Source organism: Drosophila santomea, chromosome 2R (genome assembly GCF_016746245.2).
Source record: "Drosophila santomea strain STO CAGO 1482 chromosome 2R, Prin_Dsan_1.1, whole genome shotgun sequence".
Taxonomy (NCBI): domain Eukaryota; kingdom Metazoa; phylum Arthropoda; class Insecta; order Diptera; family Drosophilidae; genus Drosophila; species Drosophila santomea.
This window is the reverse complement of record NC_053017.2, coordinates 11,240,408-11,261,527: the sequence shown is the minus strand read 5'-3', so window position 1 is coordinate 11,261,527 and position 21,120 is coordinate 11,240,408. Positions and strand designations below refer to the sequence as shown.

Genomic DNA, 21,120 nt, shown 5'->3' with positions numbered 1-21,120 from the left:
TGCCAGAGACAACGAAAGCCTTATCATTCCTTCACATATGTCCATGTATTTATGTATAAGCATGCTATGAGTGGTTCTCTTTCTAGAGTTCTCTAAGATGGCGCTTTATTAAGAGCATTCGTAGGGTATATACATCTCTTTGGACCTGCTTACATGATCGGAAATAATTGTTAGTTTCTCTTCGTTTGCATCTCGATCCAGCTCGCAAAGGGAATCACGCTCGAGTAGACAGTGGGTCCACGGCAGTGAGTTAGCCCAAAGCTGACCACTCCGAAGAGCACCACCCTTTTCTCCGACCCAATCGAGATCGTGGCAGATAGCGGTCCGCCTGAGTCGCCCTGGCAGGTGTAACCCGTGCTGCTGGCGGCGCAAATGTGGTTGTGGTCCATTGATTTGCCGAAGAACTGGGCGCAATAGCTGAGGCTGTGGTGCGTCAAGGATATTCGCTGCAGGACTGCACTGTAGGTGCGGGAGTCCGTGCGACCCCAACCGGTGGTGTTGAACTTGCTTGTGCTTTTCAGTATGCTCGACGCCCAGTTATAGTCGCCCATTAGCAAACAGATCGATCTAATGTGATCTGTTCAATTGGGTAAATGGTTGGATTAAATGCGTAAAGCAGAGTTCGCCAGCTTACCTCCATACTGCACCGGGGTCTCTAGTCTGAACAGAGCTATGTCATTTTTATGGAAGTCGATGAATTGATAGGGCACATAAGTTCTGGTCACATTGATCTCCTTGGGCCGCGGAATGCAGCCATAGTTGGAGCAATCGAGAGGCTGATTCACGTCGTACTCACCCAAGCGCACTGTTCTAAATCGAAAGATGCAAAACATGATCCAAAAGTGATCCAATCAGGTTACTCCGAAGACATTGACACTTACAATTGACTTTTGGTTTGGCTTCTGCAATGCGCGGCTGTCAGAACGTATCCTAAAAAACTTCACAGGATATTCATGATTCTTGTAAAAGCATATTCCAACTACATACGTGGCGTGATGAGTGACCCCCCGCACTTCATCATCCCGCGCTCGATGACCATCACCATCCAGGGATTGGCTAACAAGTCTGCATCCTGGCCATTGATCACACGATACTGTCCCGGATTTCTCTCAGATCTGGCTGTGACGCACTGAGGATCCAGTAAATGTGGCTGGCCATGTACGTTTAGGAAACACAGGGTAACTAAAAGCAGGAGCTGCACAACTCCAGCGTCCATTATTTGCAGCTGTAATAACGAACGAACTGACTGAAAATGCAAATGCCAACGCCATTTATTAATGCACATCGAAGAAAGGCTTATCGTTAATTCCAAGTCATTCGCTGTATGTATAAATTCCACGAAATTTGCGATTGACTTGAGTTCTCGGGACCTGATTGCATGGCTATATACTCGTATATGTACATATTCAATTAAAAATTTGTATTTAGTTATTATAGTTGGGTGTGAATCTGCGGACAACATCTCCGATCCAGTTAATGTAATGCAAAACATTCGTGAAAACGGTAGCTTCGCGACAATTTGGAGCCCCATAACTGACTACTCCGAACAAAATGGGGCGTTTCCATTCCGAGAAGGTCATCTCCGCGCTCAACGGACCCCCAGAATCTCCGGTGCACGTGGAGGATTGCGAGTGGCCAGCACAAATGTGTGGCCAGCCTATTGCCCGGTCGAAGATTTGAAGACAGTATCCGCGATCGAGGTGGTAAAAGCTGGCCAACTGCAGTGTCTCGCTCGTTTGATTTCTTTCCGTTTTTCCCCAGCCGGTTACAATAAACGTTCTGACGTAGCTCAAAAATTGCCGTAGTTTGTCCTCGTCCAAGGACTGCATCACACAAATCGGTCTAATTTGAGCTGGCACAGAGAACATCTTCAGTGATATGGACTCTTAATTAACTCTTGTATACTAACCATTGTATTTGACCGGCACGGCCAGCTGAAATAGGGCAATGTCATAGTTATGATAGTCCCAGTACAAATTAGGCACAAATATCGCCTTCACATCGATTTCCGCACCTGCTGGTGAACAATTGTGGCTTGAGCAAAGTTTTCTTGTCTTCGTCCTATTAGATCCACCCAAACGCACTTTCCTTTAAGGTGAAGATGGGCATTAATGTTAATTGAAAAATGTTCATGGGTACGTACAAACCAAATGGCATTTGGCAATGCGCTGCTGTCATAACAAATTCTGTAAAAACACTCCGATTAATCCAGCTTCACACTGGTCACTTAAAATAGAAGTACATACGGGAGCTTATCAGCGAGCCACCACAGAAATGTTGGCCATTAAAAAGTATCTGTACCATCCATGGATGCGACCGTATATCAGCAGTTTGACCTCCATATACTTGTTCATAGAATCCCACTGGTTTTTTAACACAGTTCGCATCCAGCCATTCCAGGGCCCGAGATCCGTAGAAACAAAGCGCGAGAATGAAGCCAACTTGCTGCCAATTCATTTTGAACTCAATGATGTGAAACGTGGTTTGCACATTGCTTTAATACATTGGTCGCCAGAGCAATCCTTATCTGGTTCTTTGCCTTAATAAAAAAAAACAAAAGCTTAATCATCATATGTAATATAGAAGCGTATCAACGCGATTCAAAGAATTTATAAAATTGTTTTTCAAAAGAGTGCAACATAAGAATAGGTCGAAGGGTCGCTTAATATTTCGTATAATTAAAAATAAAACGCTGGTTTTGCAATGGATTTATTAGTTCAACTTTTAACACTGAATTAAAATTTTTGATAAGGTTACAAATTCCCTTCTCGGCGCACGGTATTAACGATCCAGTCCAAATGGGCCATTACGTTTGTAAAGACAGTGGCTTTGGAGCAGTCTTCAAAACCGTAGCTGGTGACTCCGAACTGGAACACCGTTGGGACATGGTCATAGGTAACGATGGCGGTCAGAGGACCACCGGAATCGCCACTACAAGTGCTGGCATTAGCACGTTCCGCACAGACATGATTCCGATCGATCTCCAGGTGGGGAAATAGTATCGAGCACTCGGATCGGCGAAGATTAAAGAGCGATGTCTTCTGGAGCATGCGACTAGAGTTACTAGATTGGGTTTGGCCCCAGCCGTAGGTTCTGAACTTGATAATGTGCTCATCCAAGTTTTTGAAAAGCGGGTCCAGCAGCACGCAGATCGGACTGACCTTATCTGGTGGACAATGTGTTAGTAATCAAGTATTTCTAAGTAGACTCGCTTATTACCAGCATATGGCACTGGCTTGGCCAGTCTCAACAGAGCTATATCGTGCTTGCCAAGATCACTATCCATATGGACAAACATTCCATCAACATCGAACTCATTTGATGCCTTTGCTTCTTCTTGGTCGAGTACCCCGAGGTGGACCTTTCTATAAAGTTGGGAAAGTGGTAAATTAAATTGATAAATTTTCGAGAATACTCACAGATCTTCGTTGCCCACACAATGAGCAGCCGTCAGTACGAAGCCTGAAAATCAATAGCTAGTTTTTTCTCCACCTCACTCACTGTTTAGAACTTACGTTTGGCGATTAGTGAGCCTCCGCAGATGAAACCCTTTTCCCCGATGACCATGGCCATCCAGGGAGCGGTGGCCACTGGGGCGTTGTGTCCTCCAATAATTTTGTATTTAAAATTTGGAACAGTGCCACACGGTTGCTCCAGAAAGTTGTCACCTAGCGGACCCAGCTGAACATCAATTGCTGAACAGGCAGCCAAAAGCACGGACAGTACGAAGATTTCCATGTTTTCCATATCCCAGCAGTGCAAACATACTGATGGTTGAGCACATCACACAACTGGGATGTGTTCCCTATTTACGGATTGGCGATAAGCCCGGAGAGTAGAGAGCGTATTTCTAGGTATCAGAAACAAGCTCTTGTGGAGGAGCACACAAGTTGGCTTTGAAGCATTTAATAAGAAATCAAGCGTAATAAAACCAAGGCGTATAATAGTAGATTCTGCCATCTGTGAGCTGAGGACCTCCCTGTCGCACGACCTCGGCGATCCAGTTGATGTGGTACATCACGTTCGTGTAGACCCCCACCTGGCTACAGTCCCTACTCCCATAGCTGACTATGCCGAACTGAACGACTCGATCTGTAGCACCAATGGGTATCTTGGCGAAGACTGGACCTCCTGAATCGCCCATGCACGTGTGTGCGGTGTAGTCCCCGGCACAGATGTGCGACTCATCCACTCGGTTTCCGTACGTGGACGAGCAGTAGGCGCGATCCACTTGAGTTAAGGTGGCTGTCCTTAGGATCTGGCTGCTCTCGCCGTGTTCCGTCTTGCCCCATCCCGTGGCAGTGAGAAATCGGATGTAGTTCAACGGATTGTAGTTGGTCAGCAGGCAGATGGGCTTTATGTGCGCTGTGGACGACTCAATTGAAACCGAGATATGCTTCAGAAACTGGCGTCTTTTTTACCAGTGTACTGCACCGGAATGGCCAGCCGGAACAGGGCAATGTCGTTCTGGGAATGGTGCACAAAACTGGGATGGGCTATTTGCGCATCGACGGGAACTCTAATGGCGTTCGGCATGCAGGCTGTGGTGGAGCAATCCGTGAGGGTCGACCTGTCGAACTCGCCGAGGTATGCGTTCCTTTGGCGAGGTGACAGCACATCGATTAGGCATCCTTAATTGAAGGTCGTTTACTCACGTGGGACTATTAAATCTGCAGTGCGCAGCACTTAGCACAAATCCTGCGAAGGAAATACTTTTTATTTGAGCTAAACTTTCTCCAGCATCCTAAGTACTTACGGCTGGTGATGAGGGATCCGCCGCACATAATTGTGGCACTGCTTATCAGTGCCATCCATGGATTACCGAACATATCAGCCTCCCGGCCGTTGATGATTTTTCCACTCTCGGCACTAATACTCGAAATCGGAACTCCGCAATTCGGTTCGAGGAACAACACGGGTGATTCCCCATTCCCGAAACCAATCCACGTAAACAGGGTAATTACGGCTGCGACGATCTTCATGTCGAGGAGCGTACTAAGAGATAGGCCGTCGAGAATTTCTGTTTTATTAATACGAGGCGATAAGGCGCTCAAAATAAGCAATAAACAAAACAATTTATTTGGTCGCGGGCATTTCCATGATTTATATCAATTTTAATACAATACTTAATATAATATTATGTTATATACTCGTATGTACATTCCATTTATACATTACCTTTTCGTTTCTGTGTAAGATTGCTTTGCATGGGTAATTTTTACTCTCGGAGTTCTTATAAGGACTCCACACTCGCTGCATTAAGTTGAGAGGAATTTCGCTGGCGATCGAAAGAGGGGAAATGTAGCCCCACAATCTGCAAGAATTCCCCCTATTTCCCCTCCGACGTGTGGATGCTGAGCAGCCGATCCCAAGAAGAGAGAGGTATATAATGGGTATAATGGGTAGGTGTGTGGGTTTGGCTTGCCAGCATCTCGTACTCCGATCTCTCGCCCGATTTCTCGCTGGCCAAGTCGAAGCTTTGGTAAGTGCTGCTTTGGTGCCACAACCGGTTCCAGTTCGAAAAAATCTGAATGCACACACTCAGAAAAACACAGAAATATGAACAACAACAGACAACGGCTGAACTAATCATTTTCATTTGAAATAAGCAAATGAGCAAATGGGCAAATGGGCAAATGAGCCGCAATAAATGAATAGCATTGGAATTTGAATATTCGTCTTGGAATGTTCGAACTTCGAACTCACGAACGAAAGACACGAGGTGAATCCCCCTCCTACAGTACATACCCATAGTTATGGACTTCCATGAGCGAAGCTGGGCATGGGCATTAATACCCTAGCCATCGCTAATCGGGAGTGGATCTGGAGTTCTGGATTTCTGGATTTCTGGATTTATTGACCTTGCCGGGCCTGCTGCCAGTGGGGCGGCCTCTGGAGCTGCAGGAATCCTTACATTTCGGAATGCGGCTGTGGTCGACTGAGGTTGATGCTGAGGACCGAGGACTGATGTGGCTGATGTTGCTGCTGTTGCTGCTGTTGTTGCTGGTGTCAACATGGAGCAGCAACAGCAACAGCAAAAGCAACAGCAATAGCAACAGCAACAGCACGTTCGTGGTCTTGACTTTGGACTGAGGCTGCGACTGTGTCGCGGCACGTACAACAACCATCTTACATAGCCGCCGATTAGCCAAGGTAACAAACGAAGAACTGGCCCAGAGACCCGGCTCAGATCCAAAATGAGCTATCTCACTGCGCAAATCTTTCACTTCTTCGTCGCCGTTGTCGCTGGCTTTTAAGGGCCTTCCATGCCTGCAAGCCTGCCATTTATCGCAAATGCATTGTGGCAGCCCTCCACTCCACACCACTCCACTGCACTCCACTTCACTCCATTCCATTCCACACCACTCCACTCCACTCCACTCCTCTGCACTGGGATCCATTCCTCGTGAGTGCTCCATCTTGGCTGGCTCGGCTTTTGTTTCATGCTCCATGGCTAATGGCACGCAGGCTCCACAGGTTGCCGCTGTCGAGTGTTGTTGCAACATGCTGTTGTCGACGGGCGCCCTGCACTCCAAGGTCCAAAAGGCAAAGGCCCACGTAAGCCCAGTCCTCGCACTGAGAGAAATAACGAGCATCATTAGCGGGGAGGTCATATAGTATATGGAACTCTAATCGCAGTCTAGTCAACATTTCAAAATGTTATTCTTATTAGTTTTCTTATCAATCATATATAAAGTACTGCAATTTAAATAGAAGTATTTCGGCTGCAATTTATAAATAACGAATAATATGTTATATGTTAAATAATAGATGCCATTATAGTATGGAGGTGACATGCAGTTTCTCTGTGTGGAGCACACGTGTGCGTGGCTAAAACGTCCGTTTCTCAGATTCTCGGCTCCTCTCCACGCTAATCGCCGCCCGATTCTCTCTTTCTCCGATTCCCCTATTCTCCGATTCCCCGATTCTCCGGAGGTGGTGCTTTGCTTGTGCTTATCTGACCGGAGTGGCATTGGCATTCACTTCGTGCTTTATGCCCGGATTAAATTTAGCAAATCGAAGCGATGCGCTAATTGAACTTGTTGTCCGCTAAGTCCGCTGCCAAAATGGCCGCCACACAATGTAGTCGGCCTACCATAATTTACATTTAGCGGCACAAGCCAACCAGCCAGCAGGCCACACATTGCAAATATTATGGGCAGACGCGACTTAAATATTTTTGTGGGTATTTATAGGTCGGGCGGCAGTCAGTACTGGGGAATACTGGGGAGTATTGGGAGTTGGGGGAAGTGCCGCAGATCGAGACGTACGTAGATGGAGATCCGCCGAAAGCTCCCCAGCGACTTGGACGCTCATATTTCACACTTCACGACAAAGCGATTAAAGTCGCGCAAACAATCTGTTATTGGAGTTGTTGCAATTATGTTTACAAAGACATTAAAAGGAACGAAAAGCGAATGGCGAACGGCGAACGGCGAAATAAAAATACGCGGAATACAGCGCTAAGCTCAAAAAACTCGAAATCGGCCCAAGAGACGGCGAGGCACTCTTCGTATTTTGTATTTCTTATTTTACCCCGCTTGTTTTTGTGTTTTTGTTGTTTTTTGAAACGTGAGTCGTGCACCAACACACAGCAGACGACTGCGACAATCAATAAAAACCAAAAATCAGTTAAAAAAAAGCGAGAAAACAAAAAACAAAAACCTCTTTATGCTAAAACGATGAGATGAAGTCAAAGTTTCTGCGTATCTGCACGCCTGCCATTTGCCATTTGGCTGGGGGTTAAAGTTGAGTTGAGACCGCGCTCGATCTTATGACCAATTAGCCGGGCTGAATAGGAGGAATTGGAATTGGAATCCCAGCCAAGTCAAATGTGCCGCATCATGTTGTGGCCGCGGCAATTAGCTTTAATTCTAAGCAGCTTTTCACAGTCGTGTGACAAGTTGAGTGCTGATGAAGCACAACCCCAGCCGGAATCAGAATCTGAATGTGAATCTGATCGATCTATCAACTGTATCGACGGAATTCCAAGGCACAGGGCTGCTTTCAAAGGGCCAAGAATAAAAATAAACAGGTAATCCAATTATGCGCATTCAGGTGTTAGGGCTGGCACGCGCTAAAGTTGGCCAAAATTGAGCTAATAGTTAAGGGCTTGAATTGGAATACTATAGTTCCGATTTCATTGTGGTTAACTAAGTTGTTTTGCAAACATTTCACTGCCTCAGGCATTCTTTCTTCAAATATGCTAATGGTTATTTAATCACCATTGTATTCTAGAAATAGCTGTAAGTTTGTTGTATTTTTAGACTAATTATGAAGCTCTTAAATATTTATATGGCCAATATATGCATGCTAAACACGTATAGTTTGACACAAAATGAATCAAATGAATCTATGAACTCTTGTTTTTAAGATCTGTAAGGAGTGATGTTTTTAAAGCTGCCTCCGCCACATGCACTTTCATCACATATCTTCGCAAATAAACGAATCCCATGATAATGCGCTATGTAGGTACATACATGGTATGTACTTGTGTGTTCCATGTGCCAATGTGCAACAACACTCCATAATGCAACGAACGAATAACGAATTCGTTGCGCCCTATGGGCTGGAGCATCCTATGGACTATGGGCTCTCATCCCGAGACACTTGAGCGCCTCCTGAGCCGATCTTTTGTTGCCCTTAATCTGCGTGGCACTTGAAAGTAACGCCTCGCCGTCGACTCGCCAGACATCGATGGTGATGATCACGATGATTTCGAATGATTCCGAGTGATACCGACAACCTGTAGAGCGGGCAGGAATCACTTCAAGGGCCTGGTTCTCGAGGCTTTCTTTTGAAATTGGGAAAAGCAAAAACAAGAAAACCAGAGGAGAGATCATAGACAGATGGAGTGCTGCAATGGAGTGGAGTGGGGGAGTTAAAAAACATTTCTCTTCGCATGGCATTTTGTACGCTTGATCAAATGTTTATGAGTGTGGGTCTGGGCATCTTGGAATCTCGGCATCTTACACCTTTCGAGCGGCGTTTACCTGTGGTTCCATGTGCCAGAGTGGTGGAGTGCCCTGAAGTGGCTTCAGAGTTCTGAGTTTCAGAGTTTCAGAGTTTCAGAGTTCTCAGATCGTTCTCAACTCGATGTTCGGCTGTCAGTTGCAGGCTCTTCGATTTTGACAGATGATTCTGTACGGGTTGGGCAGTGGCCGTTTGATTGAGGTCTTCTGGTTTGGGACAGACGGCTATTAATATGTTTGATTATGGCTGCAGATCGAAGCACGGCGCTTTTCCCCCTTCGAAAAGTGGTTGGCAACGCTTTTCAATTTAAATGTATTTTCATGCTCTGAAACAAAGCGCCGAGCAAGACAATGCAACGCCTCTCGAGAGTCACAGCGTGGGATTCGAGATTCAAATGCGACTCATGGAGTTTGGTTGCGCTTTTCCAAGTGCACCTTTTGTCTTACTGTTACGGCAAAGTGGAAAGGTCAAAACGTTTCGGATTTACCTGCCGAAACAGTGTCCTTTTGGCCCGAATCCCATCCCGATCCCGCAGAGCACATGGCGCAGGCGTAAAAACCCCGATTTCTTGTGGGCTGGGAACAGGTGAAGAAGAGGCCACCGAGATCTCGGTCTCGGATCTGCCCTAACAATGTTGACAACGCTCGAACAGAAATCTTTTTGCCAAAAGACAATCCATGGCCCACGCAGGCTCAGCTCGGCTCGCAGACACACAAACAGATACACAGATATACAGATACAGATGCGGGCACAGTTACACACACGGATACAGATACAATTGCCGAGATCTTGTGCGCTTATATGGCAGCAATGCCCACACACACCCATGCACATACATACATATGCACACAGCCAGGTGAGAGAGCGACGATCGTTTTACCTGAGCGTTTTCGAATTCGCCGCAAAAGCAACAAAATCTCCAACAACAACAAAAGAGCCAAGAAATTGGGATATACACAAGATCTTACCTGGAAACGACCTACAATCGATGCGAATCTTAAATGCCCTGCACAGCTGTCGAAGTTAAGATGCTGTCGGATAATCCCCGCTTTGGTTTTTTGGCCTCGCCTTTGCTATTGGCATCTGAGGGGGAGGGGGAAATGAGGACATTGTTGCTCAAGTACCATCCTTTGTGAGAAAAACGCTTCTCTGCACTCGATAAGGTTGTTTCTGGCGCCTTAAGCCGAAATGTTGTAGTATTACAATCCTAAACATTGCGATCTTACAACGAAGGTTGCCACAAATAAAAGCTTCTCAAAACTATAGTATATGTATTCTTAATTATTATTATTATTAATTTTCCTGTATCTTTTAATGGAAATCTGTTCCTAAATCCCATGAGTATAACATTTATATACACCCTGCATATTGAGCAACATATTTTGTGCTAAAAGATGGTTAGATTTAGGCATCCATTCTTCAAGCCCGCGATTCTTTACAGAATATAATATAATATAAGAGCTATATACTCTATCTTAAGATAAAGGTTGTAGTTATGGTGTTTTAGTGCATTTGAGATGGCGCCTAATGCGATTCTGTGCATTTTGGCCAACGTTTAGCGTTTTTCGCATGCTATGTAGAGCATTTGCTGGTCAGGGGGAGATTGCCCAATGTATCTGGCCGTATCGTTTCGTGTTACGCTGACTTTTTAAAACGCTGCTACGTTTACGATTACCTGTGGATTGTGGATGTAGATGGTCGGCTGTTGGTGCGAGTGAGAGCGCTGCGCTGTGCGAGCGAGAGGTGGCGAGTGCGGTGCGCAGCTGTGCTGTGTATTTGTTGCTGTATCGCTGGCTTTGCTTTTATTTTGACCTGATCTGCGCTCGAGATTTCGCCGCTCACCTTTAGTTTTACCTGTGTGCGCTCTCTCTCCTCGCCGCAAAAGAGAGTGGCCAACGCGGCGAGAGAGTGCCAGACAGAGAGAGAGAGAGGAAGAGAGGGAGAGAGAGGAGCGACTTTGGGTTGCGCCTTTGGCTTCAGTCTCGAATACAACTTGTTGCTGCGCAGACGCGAATCGCTCAGTGGTACGGACGTCTTGAGCCTCGAATCCTCGGCCATATAGAGTATCTGTGCTCTCGATCGCGGCGTTTGCTAATTCGAAAATCGTGCTAATCGAAGTACCGAGAAATCGCAGTTCGCCAAAGGCCCAAAAACCGAACAACCGGCGTGTAAAACAAGTGCTTTTTTGGCACAAATACTAAGCGTATTTATTTGTGAATTCCCTGCTAATTGGCAGTTGCGGCTGTTGGCCAGTTGAGCGCGTTGGCTCAGTGCGAATGATGATGGCCAAGTGTGTGTGTTTTGTGCATGTTAACGACGGCTGCGGGGGCAACACAACAATTGCTTAGGGCAATTAAGGCCGATAGCTGAAAGCTGCGCCTGCGCCTGCGCACGCCTCTCTAACCTCAAAATATTCGAATTCGTTTGGCGAACTGAAAAGAAGCTGAAAAATAACAACAATTTTATACACATATATTTCGTGTATATACACACATGTATAAGAAAAAGCCTTCGGACTACTCTTGTGGCTCGTAATGTGAAACTGGTTCCTACACTCACACACACACACACACACTCACTGACGCGTTCAAAAGACCCACTCGAAAACACACACACGCACGCGCACACACACACAGTGAAATGTAAACACCAATACAGTGGCAAATTGCAACGACAACAGCTTAAATTCAAAACAACAACAACAACAGCAAACGCAGTGAAAGAGTTGAAATCAAATTTATGAAAAGCTGTATTTTTGGCACGCAAAAGCTGCAAAGCGAGCAAAAAGCCGAAAGTAAACCGCAAGTTCAAGAAAAAGAAGAAATACATAAAAAATAACCCCTATGACGTCAGGGGTTATAGCTTGGAACAGGGCCTGATTCATCCCACAGTACCGCCCACCACAAAGCACAAACCACCCACCGCCCACCGCCCACAGCAACAACAATAATGCTGCTGCGACGGCGCCACGGCTCCTGCCCCTACCCCCTGCTGCTCCTGCTCCTGGCCCACTGCATCTGCATTTGGCCCGCCTCGGCGGCCCGCGATCGCTACGCGCGCCAGAACAATCGCCAGCGCCACCAGGATATAGATCGGGATCGAGATCGGGATCGATTCCTATACCGCAGCAGTTCGACCGTCAATCGGCAGAGGGGCGGGGCCAACTTCGCGCTGGGACTGGGAGCCAACGGAGTCACCATTCCCACCAGTCTGGAGGATAAGAACAAGCATGAGTTCGTGAAGGGGAAAAGTAAGTCGCAAACGTCCAAGGATCTATCCATCTATCCATCTTCCTCAAGCCGTCCATCTATCACAATGTGTTTATGTAGATCATCTGCTGGTGACTAGTGACTGGTGACTGGTGACTGGTATGGGCAGCCCATATATCAAAAGCCAAAGAGCCAAGTCGGCGGCCCGAATTTGGCCACCGTATCAGTTGGTCTCTAGAGTTTCCACCGCATTTAGGGTTTTTCAGTTTTGTGCCAGCGATATGATGTCGTTTATCTTATCGCTATGGTGTTTTTCTTTTTTTTTTTTCGTATGAGTCCCCCCCGTGCTGCACTTTATGTATAACTTCGTTTTCGGCTGCATTTCGTATTATTTGGTCTTATCGTTACCCTGGGAATATAAATTATTGAAGGGTAGCTGCAGAGTGTGCAATATTACAAACAGTTTACTAAGCTCATTAATGGAAGGGCACTTCTAGTGGCACTTTCATACCCATACATGTGATTTTCTGAATTTACTGTCTCTAGTATTATAATTTCTTATTTTTTATAGACTATAAAGTTGTATGTGTTGTAAGGTTACTTAATATTTCTCTGCTTGAACTTTTATCTGGACTTTGAATGAGGTTTGGCAATATCACGTATACGCCAGGGTATCCCCTAGTCTAGAGTGATCGCTCGCTCATTTCATACCTGCCCTTCGCGCCAGTCTCACCTGCCCTGTGGCTCACCTCTTGACTTGGCGCTGGCTTAGTCAAAGAGTCTTGTGTGCACTATCGCCCCTGTTTCGAGTTACCCCCACACCTCGCACAACATCAGATATCACGGCAAACATGCCGGAATGCCAGAATGCCAGAATATCAGAATATCAGAATATCAGAGTACCAGAACGCACTGATTAGCCAAGGAGAGCACAGTGCTCTATGCATTTCGTAATGTCAAATGTACAAGGTAAAGCGTAGTTAGTTAGTGTTAAAACCGCCCGACTTTTCCACTTTGCTACTTTTCCACTTTGCCACTTTTCCCGCCGTCTGCGTGCCCTTTTCTGTGCATCAGCAGCAATTGCAACAGCAAAAGCAACAGAAACAGCAAAAGCAACAGCGACTAGCGACACAATTTCCAGCTAAAATGGCGACTCAATTTGTTGACTCTGCAGTTCTCGAGGTTTTTTACTTTTAGTGGGCTTCGTTGTGTACACCCGTTGGGAAATGAATGAATAAAAAAAATTGTATTCGCATATTGGAACGTTTTCGGCTGCTTGGCTGGCTATCTGTTGCGTTGTTTGGGTAACCATTTGGCCACAAAATTAATGAACACCACGGCGTATCTGGCGGTGTCTGTTTGCACAGTACTTTGAGGCAAATGTTTGTATTTGGCGGGCAAACAAAAAGGTAAAAAATTAAATGGGGATTCGAATAAAGGCGGCCCGTCGATACCAAGTATTCAGTGATCTTGTAGCTGCAAATTAATAACTGAATGTGCGCATTGTGCGCCAGCATCTGTGCAAATATTGATAGGAAAACGGAAACTTTGGCTATAACCTACTATATAAGGGGATACGCGAGTTATGAAACCGATAAGAAATGCTAGGCTTTGCACCGATGACAATCGTCATGATATTACCCTTTTTTTCGCTCAGACGATCGCTGTCACAATGCCCTTTTTCGCAGAAATTGTTCGAGTTGTTTGCTCTGCCTTGTGCTGTATCGCTTTTTTCTTTATGACCATAAATAAGCACAGCTGCGGCATGTATGCAAATAAATGCTAGCGAAAAGCCTGCACGTGCACTCGAATCGAAACCGTTAAAATATCGTTGGGGGTTGGGAAACTTGAACAACTGTCCATTGTTACTGACGTCTTTATAGTTCAAAACGCGACACTCGCTTGCAAAAAAGCCCCTTTCAATTGTTTAATCAGGCAAAATGGTAGTAAACTCAATATTAATATTCCTAGAAATTTTTCTTTGACTTGTTTTATTTGCTGTTAATCCTATTAATCCATATATTCCCACAAAAATATTAGTTCCCATTCGGCTAGCTCCTAAATCCATCCATTTTGAAAGCCCTTTTGCTTATAAAGTATCCTGCAAATAGTTTACCATTTAGGCACAGAACTATTGCCACCCACCTCCCCCCACATAGATACACACACACACACACACTGAGCGCAACTCAGCCAATGTATGAGTGTGCGTGCTAGCGCTTGAAAAACCGCATTCCATAGTGCGCTTTGCTGCGACGGCTTCGTGAGTCCAAGTCCGAGTTCGAGTCCAATTCCAATTCCAACCAGCATCCCAATCCGAGCCCCCTGAAAAATCCCCCATTTTGGAGCTAATTGCGGCGACAGGCACGCGCTGGCTATTGCCTACATTCACACATGTGTGGTGTGTATCTGTGTGCGCTTTGCATTTTTCCACTATATTTCTGATTAAGCCATCATATCAAAGAAATAATGGCCAAATTGAACTGCGAAATGGTCAGAGCTGAAGCTGAACTTTGAGTCCTGGTCTGCTGCAGTTGCTGATGCTGAAGCTGATGCATTAGCGTTGCATTTACTTTTAGCCGTTCAACTACTTCCAGTCATTTTGAGCCCGAGTCGAAATACTGGTTTTCTAAAACCCACACAGATGCACAAATACACACACCAGTGAGCGTGGAGAGCGACTGAGCAGCGAAGAAAGAGCATCTTGGGCTGCTGCGATTGCGCAGTCTGTGTCGCTCACTTGTTGATTGTTTCAATAGAGCCATGCTCTCTGCGCATATTTGTTTGATTTTCCCGGACCCAAAGGCACTTCACCTAGGATACACGGAAAATAACACAATACAATTACATTGCTTACAATTAGATTGCTTGAAAACATAACCTTCTGTTTCTGAAGTTATAGTTATTAATCATATTTGCTGTAGCATACTTGCATTTTTCGTAACATTGAAAATCTATCTACGTGCAGAATTCCACATTTTTTCACTGTGCTGACTGTTGTGAACTTTTGACTGCAGTTCGCTTGACTTTCTGCCTCCGCCTTTTTTCTTTGCCTCTTTTTTTTTTTCAGCGTGTGGGCGTTCGATTTCGAAAACCAGAGTTAAAGAGTTAAAGCCGAGACTGTCGGTCCTCTGCCCACGAATTGCTGCTGTGGAGATCGCCTCGCAGACCTCTCCCCGATTTTCTTTTCCGTCTCGGTCTCGCTCTTGAGCCGTTCTATGCCTAAAAATAGTGGCGAATGCGAAAATTCAAAGCCGGGCAGCAGACCAAAAATGGCGCCAGGGCGTGCTCATTAAGCCAAGTCCAAAGCTAAAGCCAAAGCCAAAGCAGCAGCAGCAGCAATAACCAAAAGCTGCAGCTCAGCCCAGTTGGGGGTTTTCGATGATTGCGGGGGGATAGGGGCTTCAGAACAAAGAGTACTGGCAACAGCGAAAACAATAAGCTTATCTAATCCAGGCATTGCTGTTTTGGTGTTGCTGTTGCTGTTGCTCTTACTGTCGTGCCTCACGACCTGCGCCCAATTGTTGTTCGAAACAAAATGAACGCGCTTCGAACACGAAAACCCGAAAGCAGAAGATGCTGATCATGGCGATCGAGGATCGAGGATCGAGGATCAGGGGAGGGTCGCCGCCGAGGAAAACCAGCCAGATGAGCCGCCACAAGGCATCACCATCACCAGCACCAGCACCAGTACCAGTACCATCATCTCCAGCCAAGAGGCTGCCTTTCTGTGCCCCTTGTTGCTGCATCTTCGTTTCGTGGCCGTTGCCTGATTTGCCTTTGTTCGGGCACTGCGAGAAATGCACAGGCATTCTTATACTATATTCAAATATAGCATAGTATAGTATAATTAGTATAGTATAATACAACCCTAATTTTATTCTTCTAAATATTCTGTATACCATTTCAATGGATAATGACTGCATGTTTGGAAAATAGGCTCTGTTGTGAGTGGGTAATTTTGGGCAGTGTCCTTTTTTCTGAGCGAGCACCGTCGATTGTCGGAGCTTTGTTGTTGCACCACGACGAGTGCTGCCTGCAAATTTGTTATGCCAAGCCAAGTTGAAGATGCGCCTGCGCTTGAAGCGTTTTCTGGCGAAGATTTCCTGGCCCCTGCCGCCCGTTCACTCCCCCTTTTCCAAGCCCTGCCCCCACTGAAACCATCCCACCACCCGCTGCAGTTGCGCTTATTTGCCTTCGCCTTCGTGACGCCACGATGCGAGCATAGAACAGCGCGGCAATAGCGGCCAACACGAAAGAAAGTTGCCGCAACAGCATTCTGCTGCAAAGCAAAATAAAAATCTGGAAAAAAAATCTGAAAAACTCGGAGAGAGGAAAATTGCAAAATCCGTGCACGTAAGCGTCGCACTGGAGACTCTGGCACCAACTCCGTCTCCGTCTCCGACTACGATTCCGATTCCGATCCAGTGGTAATCCCCTTCCCCGTAATGAGCTGCGTGTTTTTAATGGCCGCACAAATGAATTTATTAAGCACTTTTACACAATTTCATTGTAAAATAGGCGCGTGCCGAGCCGCAGTGGACTGAAATTGTCGCAAAACAGTTATGAATTATTTATGACGAGCGGTGGGGCAGAAAAAACAGGCGAGGAGGTAGAAAGAGGAGGTAGCGATCGCATTGCAATTGCCAGCGGACGTTAATCTATGACACCTTGCGATCCGGCCAGCTGCATCTGCATATGGCGCCGGATCGAGAGACTTTCACCGGCGCTGCGGATCAGATCAATGTACTTGTTCATCAAATATCTCCAAACTCACAGATTGCCAGCGGCATTTAACGGACAGCAATGCTCGATAATTTGATCGAATGGGGTAATCACCATGCGAGCACACACCATACACACACACACACACGGCTCCAAATCTAAAACGCTGAGAAAACAAAGCCTCTGCTAATGCCCTTTTAAATCTTTTGTTATATTACAACAAAATCTAGACAATTCTTGTTCTCCGTGTTCTTGCGCTGCCCCGGGCGAGGGTACACAAAAATGTTGCCAGCCATCTGGGATCTGGGGCTTGGGTTTGGGTTTGGGTCTGGGTTTTGCTTTTGTTTTTGGTTTTGGTTTCGGTTTCGGGCCATGAGTTAAAAATCTTTTCCACGAAATGAAAACACAGATACAAATACAGATACAGACACATATACAGGGAAGGGAAGGTAAAGAGCGCCGAGAGCGGTACGAACGTGAGCAGCAAAAACTGTTAAGTGCGCAGAACCGGCTGAGCGAGTCGGGTCTGTTGCAGCGATGAAATCAGTGGATAGGGGGATTGCGGTGGGTAGCGGAAAGCGGGAAGCGGGAAGCGGGGCGTGGAGCACGTCAAGAACGCTTTGCGTCTAGGCCAGAATCGGTGGAAAACTTGGGGTCCAAAAGTCAAATTGCCGATGGAAAACCGAAAGAATCGATTATGCAGTCTCTTGGCTTTCCTCTACCATTTCCATCTTGGTGAAAAGTCAAACACAGCAAAGCACAGCAGCTGGAAACAAAAACAATATTTAGAAAGTCAGCGTGTTGGAGTCTGGAATGCGGTTGCCTATTAATCAGTACGTCAGATGATGATGATGATGATGGCGATGGCCAGAGGGGGGCAGAGGGGCAAAGGGCAAATGGAGTTGTGTGTGTTGATGATGGCTTGGCATATAAGAATCGATAAACAAATATAGCAAATACAGCGATTTTCCAGTGTCTGCGTTAGAGCATCTGTGTGTTGGTTGATTAATCTGAGCGCTGAAGTTCGTTGCCTAAGTCTTTTGTTTTAATGAGCACATCATGAATTATGACTTTGATTTGTGCTGTGCTGCGCTGCCCTGCGCTGCGACCGCCCAACCGCCGCAGTCGGCGGAGTTGCAGAGTCGCCGGCGACTCATTAATGTTGCCACACTTAGCCTTAGCCTAAGGATTACAAATTAGCCTTTTTGTGGCTCGGCTTTTGTGGCGGAGACGGCGGCGGGCGTGTCGCTGGCCGAGAAGAAAAATCACAAATGCCTCGCCACGCTCGGTTCGCAAGAAACCCGATGCTGATGCTGAAGCGTTTGCCTGGCAGGGAATCCACTGCCGTCGCGTCGTGGCTTAAGTTTCAGGCCTCGAACATGAAAAACCTGGCTGATAAATTGTGCGCGATAAAGCCCAGCCGAGGAGTCTTGAGTCTTGAGTCTTGAAAAGGGTTTCGTGATGTCGACTTCTACGTTCGGCATGAGAAATGAAGGCGACTGATGCTGCGGCTGCTGCCCAGCGGCAACCTCGATCGCAAAACAAAAAGAAAATAAAAATAAAACAAACAAAAAATGAAACGAGCAGAAACAAAGCTTAAGAATTTGTACGAAAATTTTTGCGCTTCGATTGCTGGAGCCGCTTTTGATCAGTGTCCAGCGACAAAGTCGAGGTCCCAGTCGTGGCCTCACCTTCGTATCCCTGCTCCTCCTCCTCCTCCTCCTCATCCATCTCCCCATCCTCCTCCTTCATTGGCGGAATGCATGGGACGCATATCTGGGGGCATTTAACTTTTTCTTCCCATCGCCACAGGCATTTCTCCGTTTCTGGCGACAGAAATATTTCTGTCTTTGGTTCGTTCCTCTTCATAATTATGGGATATTTGTTCGAAGGAAATCGATAATAAATTGGGGATGGAGGAGCGGCCATTTTGTCGATAATTAGTTGGGTGCTCTACTCCGTGGGCTGGGCTGGGCCGTGGCATCCACAGCCACATCCACATACACCTCCACAATGTGCTGGTTGTCTAACTGCAACTCACCGCTGCTGACACATGGCACACTTTCGCGGCCCACACGGAGCGGCGACTAGCCCACGTAGCCCTTTTCATAAGAATACCCCATCATCTGTGCATATGAAATTGTATCTATCGGATGCAAATCAATGAAGTTGTCGCCGAAGATGCTCGACTACGCGAGCGGCTAAAACAGGTCGCTGACTAATGATAAGAGGCCGTCTGGGATGAGGAGCGAGACTGCGTGGGCTGCTAATTATTAACAACGCCAACTGGCACTGAGTGTCTCGCGCCCACTGAGTTTTTGTCTCTGAGGTTTCTGCCTCATTTTATTGCTTCCGAGCAAACAAACAAACTCTGGGCAAAGCTATTTCCGTTTACGATCATCCATCCAATGCTCCTCGTACCGAAATTAATTTCTCAAACTGCCCGAGCATAAGTCAATATCAACACCTACCCGACCTGGTGGGCTGTGCATACTCGTATACTCGTATAATTGGACAGTTTAGGGTCAGCCGTAACAAAACCCATTAGCCCGCATCGACACCCACAGCATTCAAGCATTACAACGATTTCCCTTTTGTCAACTCTCTTTCCAGTCTGCATTGGCACCAAATCCCGCCTGTCAGTGCCCTCCAACAAGGAACATCATTACCGAAACCTCAGAGATCGCTACACGAACTGCACGTATGTGGATGGCAACCTGGAGCTGACCTGGCTGCCCAACGAGAATTTGGACCTGAGCTTTCTGGACAACATTCGGGAGGTGACCGGCTATATACTGATCAGCCATGTGGACGTCAAGAAAGTGGTGTTTCCCAAGTAAGTTTATCCCTAATTAAGAAAGTTATACAACAAGCGTCAAGAAAATTCTATAGAAAACTTACTTATAGAGTCAAGTTAAAGCTATATAACCTTAGTTTTCTAGAACTAATATATTCTCCTATTCCTTCTTGCAGACTGCAAATCATTCGCGGACGCACCTTGTTCAGTTTATCCGTGGAGGAGGAGAAGTACGCCCTGTTCGTCACTTACTCCAAAATGTACACGCTGGAGATTCCCGATCTTCGCGATGTCTTGAACGGCCAGGTGGGCTTCCACAACAACTACAATCTCTGCCACATGCGCACCATCCAGTGGTCGGAGATCGTGTCCAACGGCACGGATGCGTACTACAACTACGACTTTACGGCTCCAGAGCGCAAGTGTCCCAAGTGCCACGAGAGCTGCACCCACGGATGTTGGGGCGAGGGTCCCAAGAATTGCCAGAAGTTCAGCAAGCTGACCTGCTCGCCCCAGTGTGCCGGAGGTCGCTGCTACGGACCCAAGCCCAGGGAGTGCTGTCACCTTTTCTGCGCCGGAGGATGCACTGGTCCGACGCAAAAGGATTGCATCGCCTGCAAGAACTTCTTCGACGAGGGCGTCTGCAAGGAGGAGTGCCCGCCCATGCGCAAGTACAACCCCACCACCTATGTCCTTGAAACGAATCCCGAGGGAAAGTATGCCTATGGCGCCACCTGTGTCAAGGAGTGTCCCGGTCACCTGTTGCGCGATAATGGCGCCTGTGTGCGCAGCTGTCCCCAGGACAAGATGGACAAGGGCGGCGAGTGTGTGCCCTGCAATGGCCCGTGCCCCAAAACCTGCCCGGGCGTCACTGTCCTGCATGCCGGCAACATTGACTCGTTCCGAAATTGCACGGTGATCGATGGCAACATTCGCGTTTTGGATCAGACCTTCTCGGGCTTCCAGGACGTCTATCCCAACTACACGATGGGACCACGCTACATACCGCTGGATCCCGAGCGACTGGAGGTCTTCTCCACGGTGAAGGAGATCACTGGGTATCTGAACATCGAGGGCACCCATCCGCAGTTCCGAAATCTGTCGTACTTCCGCAATCTGGAAACCATTCATGGTCGCCAGCTAATGGAGAGCATGTTTGCCGCCTTGGCCATCGTCAAGTCCTCGCTCTACAGCCTGGAGATGCGCAATCTGAAGCAGATAAGTTCCGGCAGTGTGGTCATCCAGCACAATAGGGACCTCTGCTATGTGGGCAATATACGTTGGCCGGCCGTTCAAAAGGAGGCGGAACAGAAGGTGTGGGTCAACGAGAATCTCAGGGCGGATCTATGCGGTAAGTTCCTAGCTATCTTCATCTCATTACCACATAATATCATCATGTATATTTTGGCAATTTGC

At 46.8% G+C, this 21,120-nt stretch overlaps 5 protein-coding genes across 6 annotated transcripts in view; 1 reads left to right on the top strand and 4 right to left on the bottom strand.

The window, feature by feature from the left end:
- Window positions 1-21,120, top strand: part of LOC120446892 (epidermal growth factor receptor) — a 40,185-nt gene that overhangs the window by 15,436 nt on the left and 3,629 nt on the right. The window contains exons 1-3 of one of the 2 annotated variants that reach the window (XM_039628109.2): window positions 10,951-12,223; window positions 19,521-19,743; window positions 19,881-21,055. In XM_039628109.2, the coding sequence (XP_039484043.1) occupies window positions 11,923-12,223; window positions 19,521-19,743; window positions 19,881-21,055 (1,699 nt within the window). In that variant the 5' untranslated portion in view covers window positions 10,951-11,922. Of the gene's footprint in view, window positions 1-10,950; window positions 12,224-19,520; window positions 19,744-19,880; window positions 21,056-21,120 lie in introns of those variants that run through there. The other variant, XM_039628110.1, reaches the window with a different exon arrangement.
- On the bottom strand, window positions 75-1,285 carry LOC120446896 (chymotrypsin-like protease CTRL-1). Its single transcript, XM_039628113.2, has 4 exons — window positions 988-1,285; window positions 882-930; window positions 635-810; window positions 75-577 (listed from the first exon to the last, which is right to left on the bottom strand). The coding sequence occupies exons 1-4, from the start codon at window positions 1,283-1,285 to the stop codon at window positions 171-173; spliced, it is 930 nt and encodes a 309-aa protein (XP_039484047.1). The 3' UTR covers window positions 75-170.
- On the bottom strand, window positions 1,387-2,569 carry LOC120444735 (chymotrypsin-like protease CTRL-1). The gene is made up of 5 exons (XM_039624662.1): window positions 2,556-2,569; window positions 2,247-2,494; window positions 2,144-2,186; window positions 1,910-2,088; window positions 1,387-1,852 (listed from the first exon to the last, which is right to left on the bottom strand). Exons 1-5 carry the CDS (start codon window positions 2,567-2,569, stop codon window positions 1,425-1,427), a joined length of 912 nt encoding a protein of 303 aa, XP_039480596.1. The 3' UTR covers window positions 1,387-1,424.
- Window positions 2,703-3,773, bottom strand: LOC120446898 (serine protease grass-like). The gene is made up of 4 exons (XM_039628116.2): window positions 3,516-3,773; window positions 3,420-3,462; window positions 3,220-3,365; window positions 2,703-3,166 (listed from the first exon to the last, which is right to left on the bottom strand). Exons 1-4 carry the CDS (start codon window positions 3,745-3,747, stop codon window positions 2,754-2,756), a joined length of 834 nt encoding a protein of 277 aa, XP_039484050.1. The 5' UTR covers window positions 3,748-3,773; the 3' UTR covers window positions 2,703-2,753.
- Window positions 3,874-5,218, bottom strand: LOC120446894 (serine protease grass-like). Its single transcript, XM_039628111.2, has 5 exons — window positions 5,179-5,218; window positions 4,757-5,020; window positions 4,656-4,698; window positions 4,422-4,597; window positions 3,874-4,365 (listed from the first exon to the last, which is right to left on the bottom strand). The coding sequence occupies exons 1-5, from the start codon at window positions 5,207-5,209 to the stop codon at window positions 3,917-3,919; spliced, it is 963 nt and encodes a 320-aa protein (XP_039484045.1). The 5' UTR covers window positions 5,210-5,218; the 3' UTR covers window positions 3,874-3,916.

Excerpts from the sequence above, each read along its gene's own strand:
- LOC120446896 (XM_039628113.2), bottom strand. The coding sequence starts at position 1,285 with ATGTGCATTAATAAATGGCGTTGGCATTTGCATTTTCAGTCAGTTCGT. Across the intron at positions 931-987 it reads GGGGTCACTCATCACGCCAC|GATACGTTCTGACAGCCGCG; the intron begins GTATGTAGTTGG and ends GAAGTTTTTTAG. Across the intron at positions 578-634 it reads GACCCCGGTGCAGTATGGAG|ATCACATTAGATCGATCTGT; the intron begins GTAAGCTGGCGA and ends CCAATTGAACAG.
- LOC120444735 (XM_039624662.1), bottom strand. Across the intron at positions 2,089-2,143 it reads TGCCAAATGCCATTTGGTTT|GAAAGTGCGTTTGGGTGGAT; the intron begins GTACGTACCCAT and ends TTCACCTTAAAG. Across the intron at positions 1,853-1,909 it reads CGTGCCGGTCAAATACAATG|CTCAAATTAGACCGATTTGT; the intron begins GTTAGTATACAA and ends TCTCTGTGCCAG.
- LOC120446898 (XM_039628116.2), bottom strand. The coding sequence starts at position 3,747 with ATGGAAAACATGGAAATCTTCGTACTGTCCGTGCTTTTGGCTGCCTGT. Across the intron at positions 3,366-3,419 it reads TGTGTGGGCAACGAAGATCT|AAAGGTCCACCTCGGGGTAC; the intron begins GTGAGTATTCTC and ends CCAACTTTATAG. Across the intron at positions 3,167-3,219 it reads CAAGCCAGTGCCATATGCTG|ATAAGGTCAGTCCGATCTGC; the intron begins GTAATAAGCGAG and ends ATTGTCCACCAG.
- LOC120446894 (XM_039628111.2), bottom strand. The coding sequence starts at position 5,209 with ATGCAAAGCAATCTTACACAGAAACGAAAAG. Across the intron at positions 5,021-5,178 it reads TCTTACACAGAAACGAAAAG|AAATTCTCGACGGCCTATCT; the intron begins GTAATGTATAAA and ends TTAATAAAACAG. Across the intron at positions 4,366-4,421 it reads CATTCCGGTGCAGTACACTG|CGCACATAAAGCCCATCTGC; the intron begins GTAAAAAAGACG and ends AGTCGTCCACAG.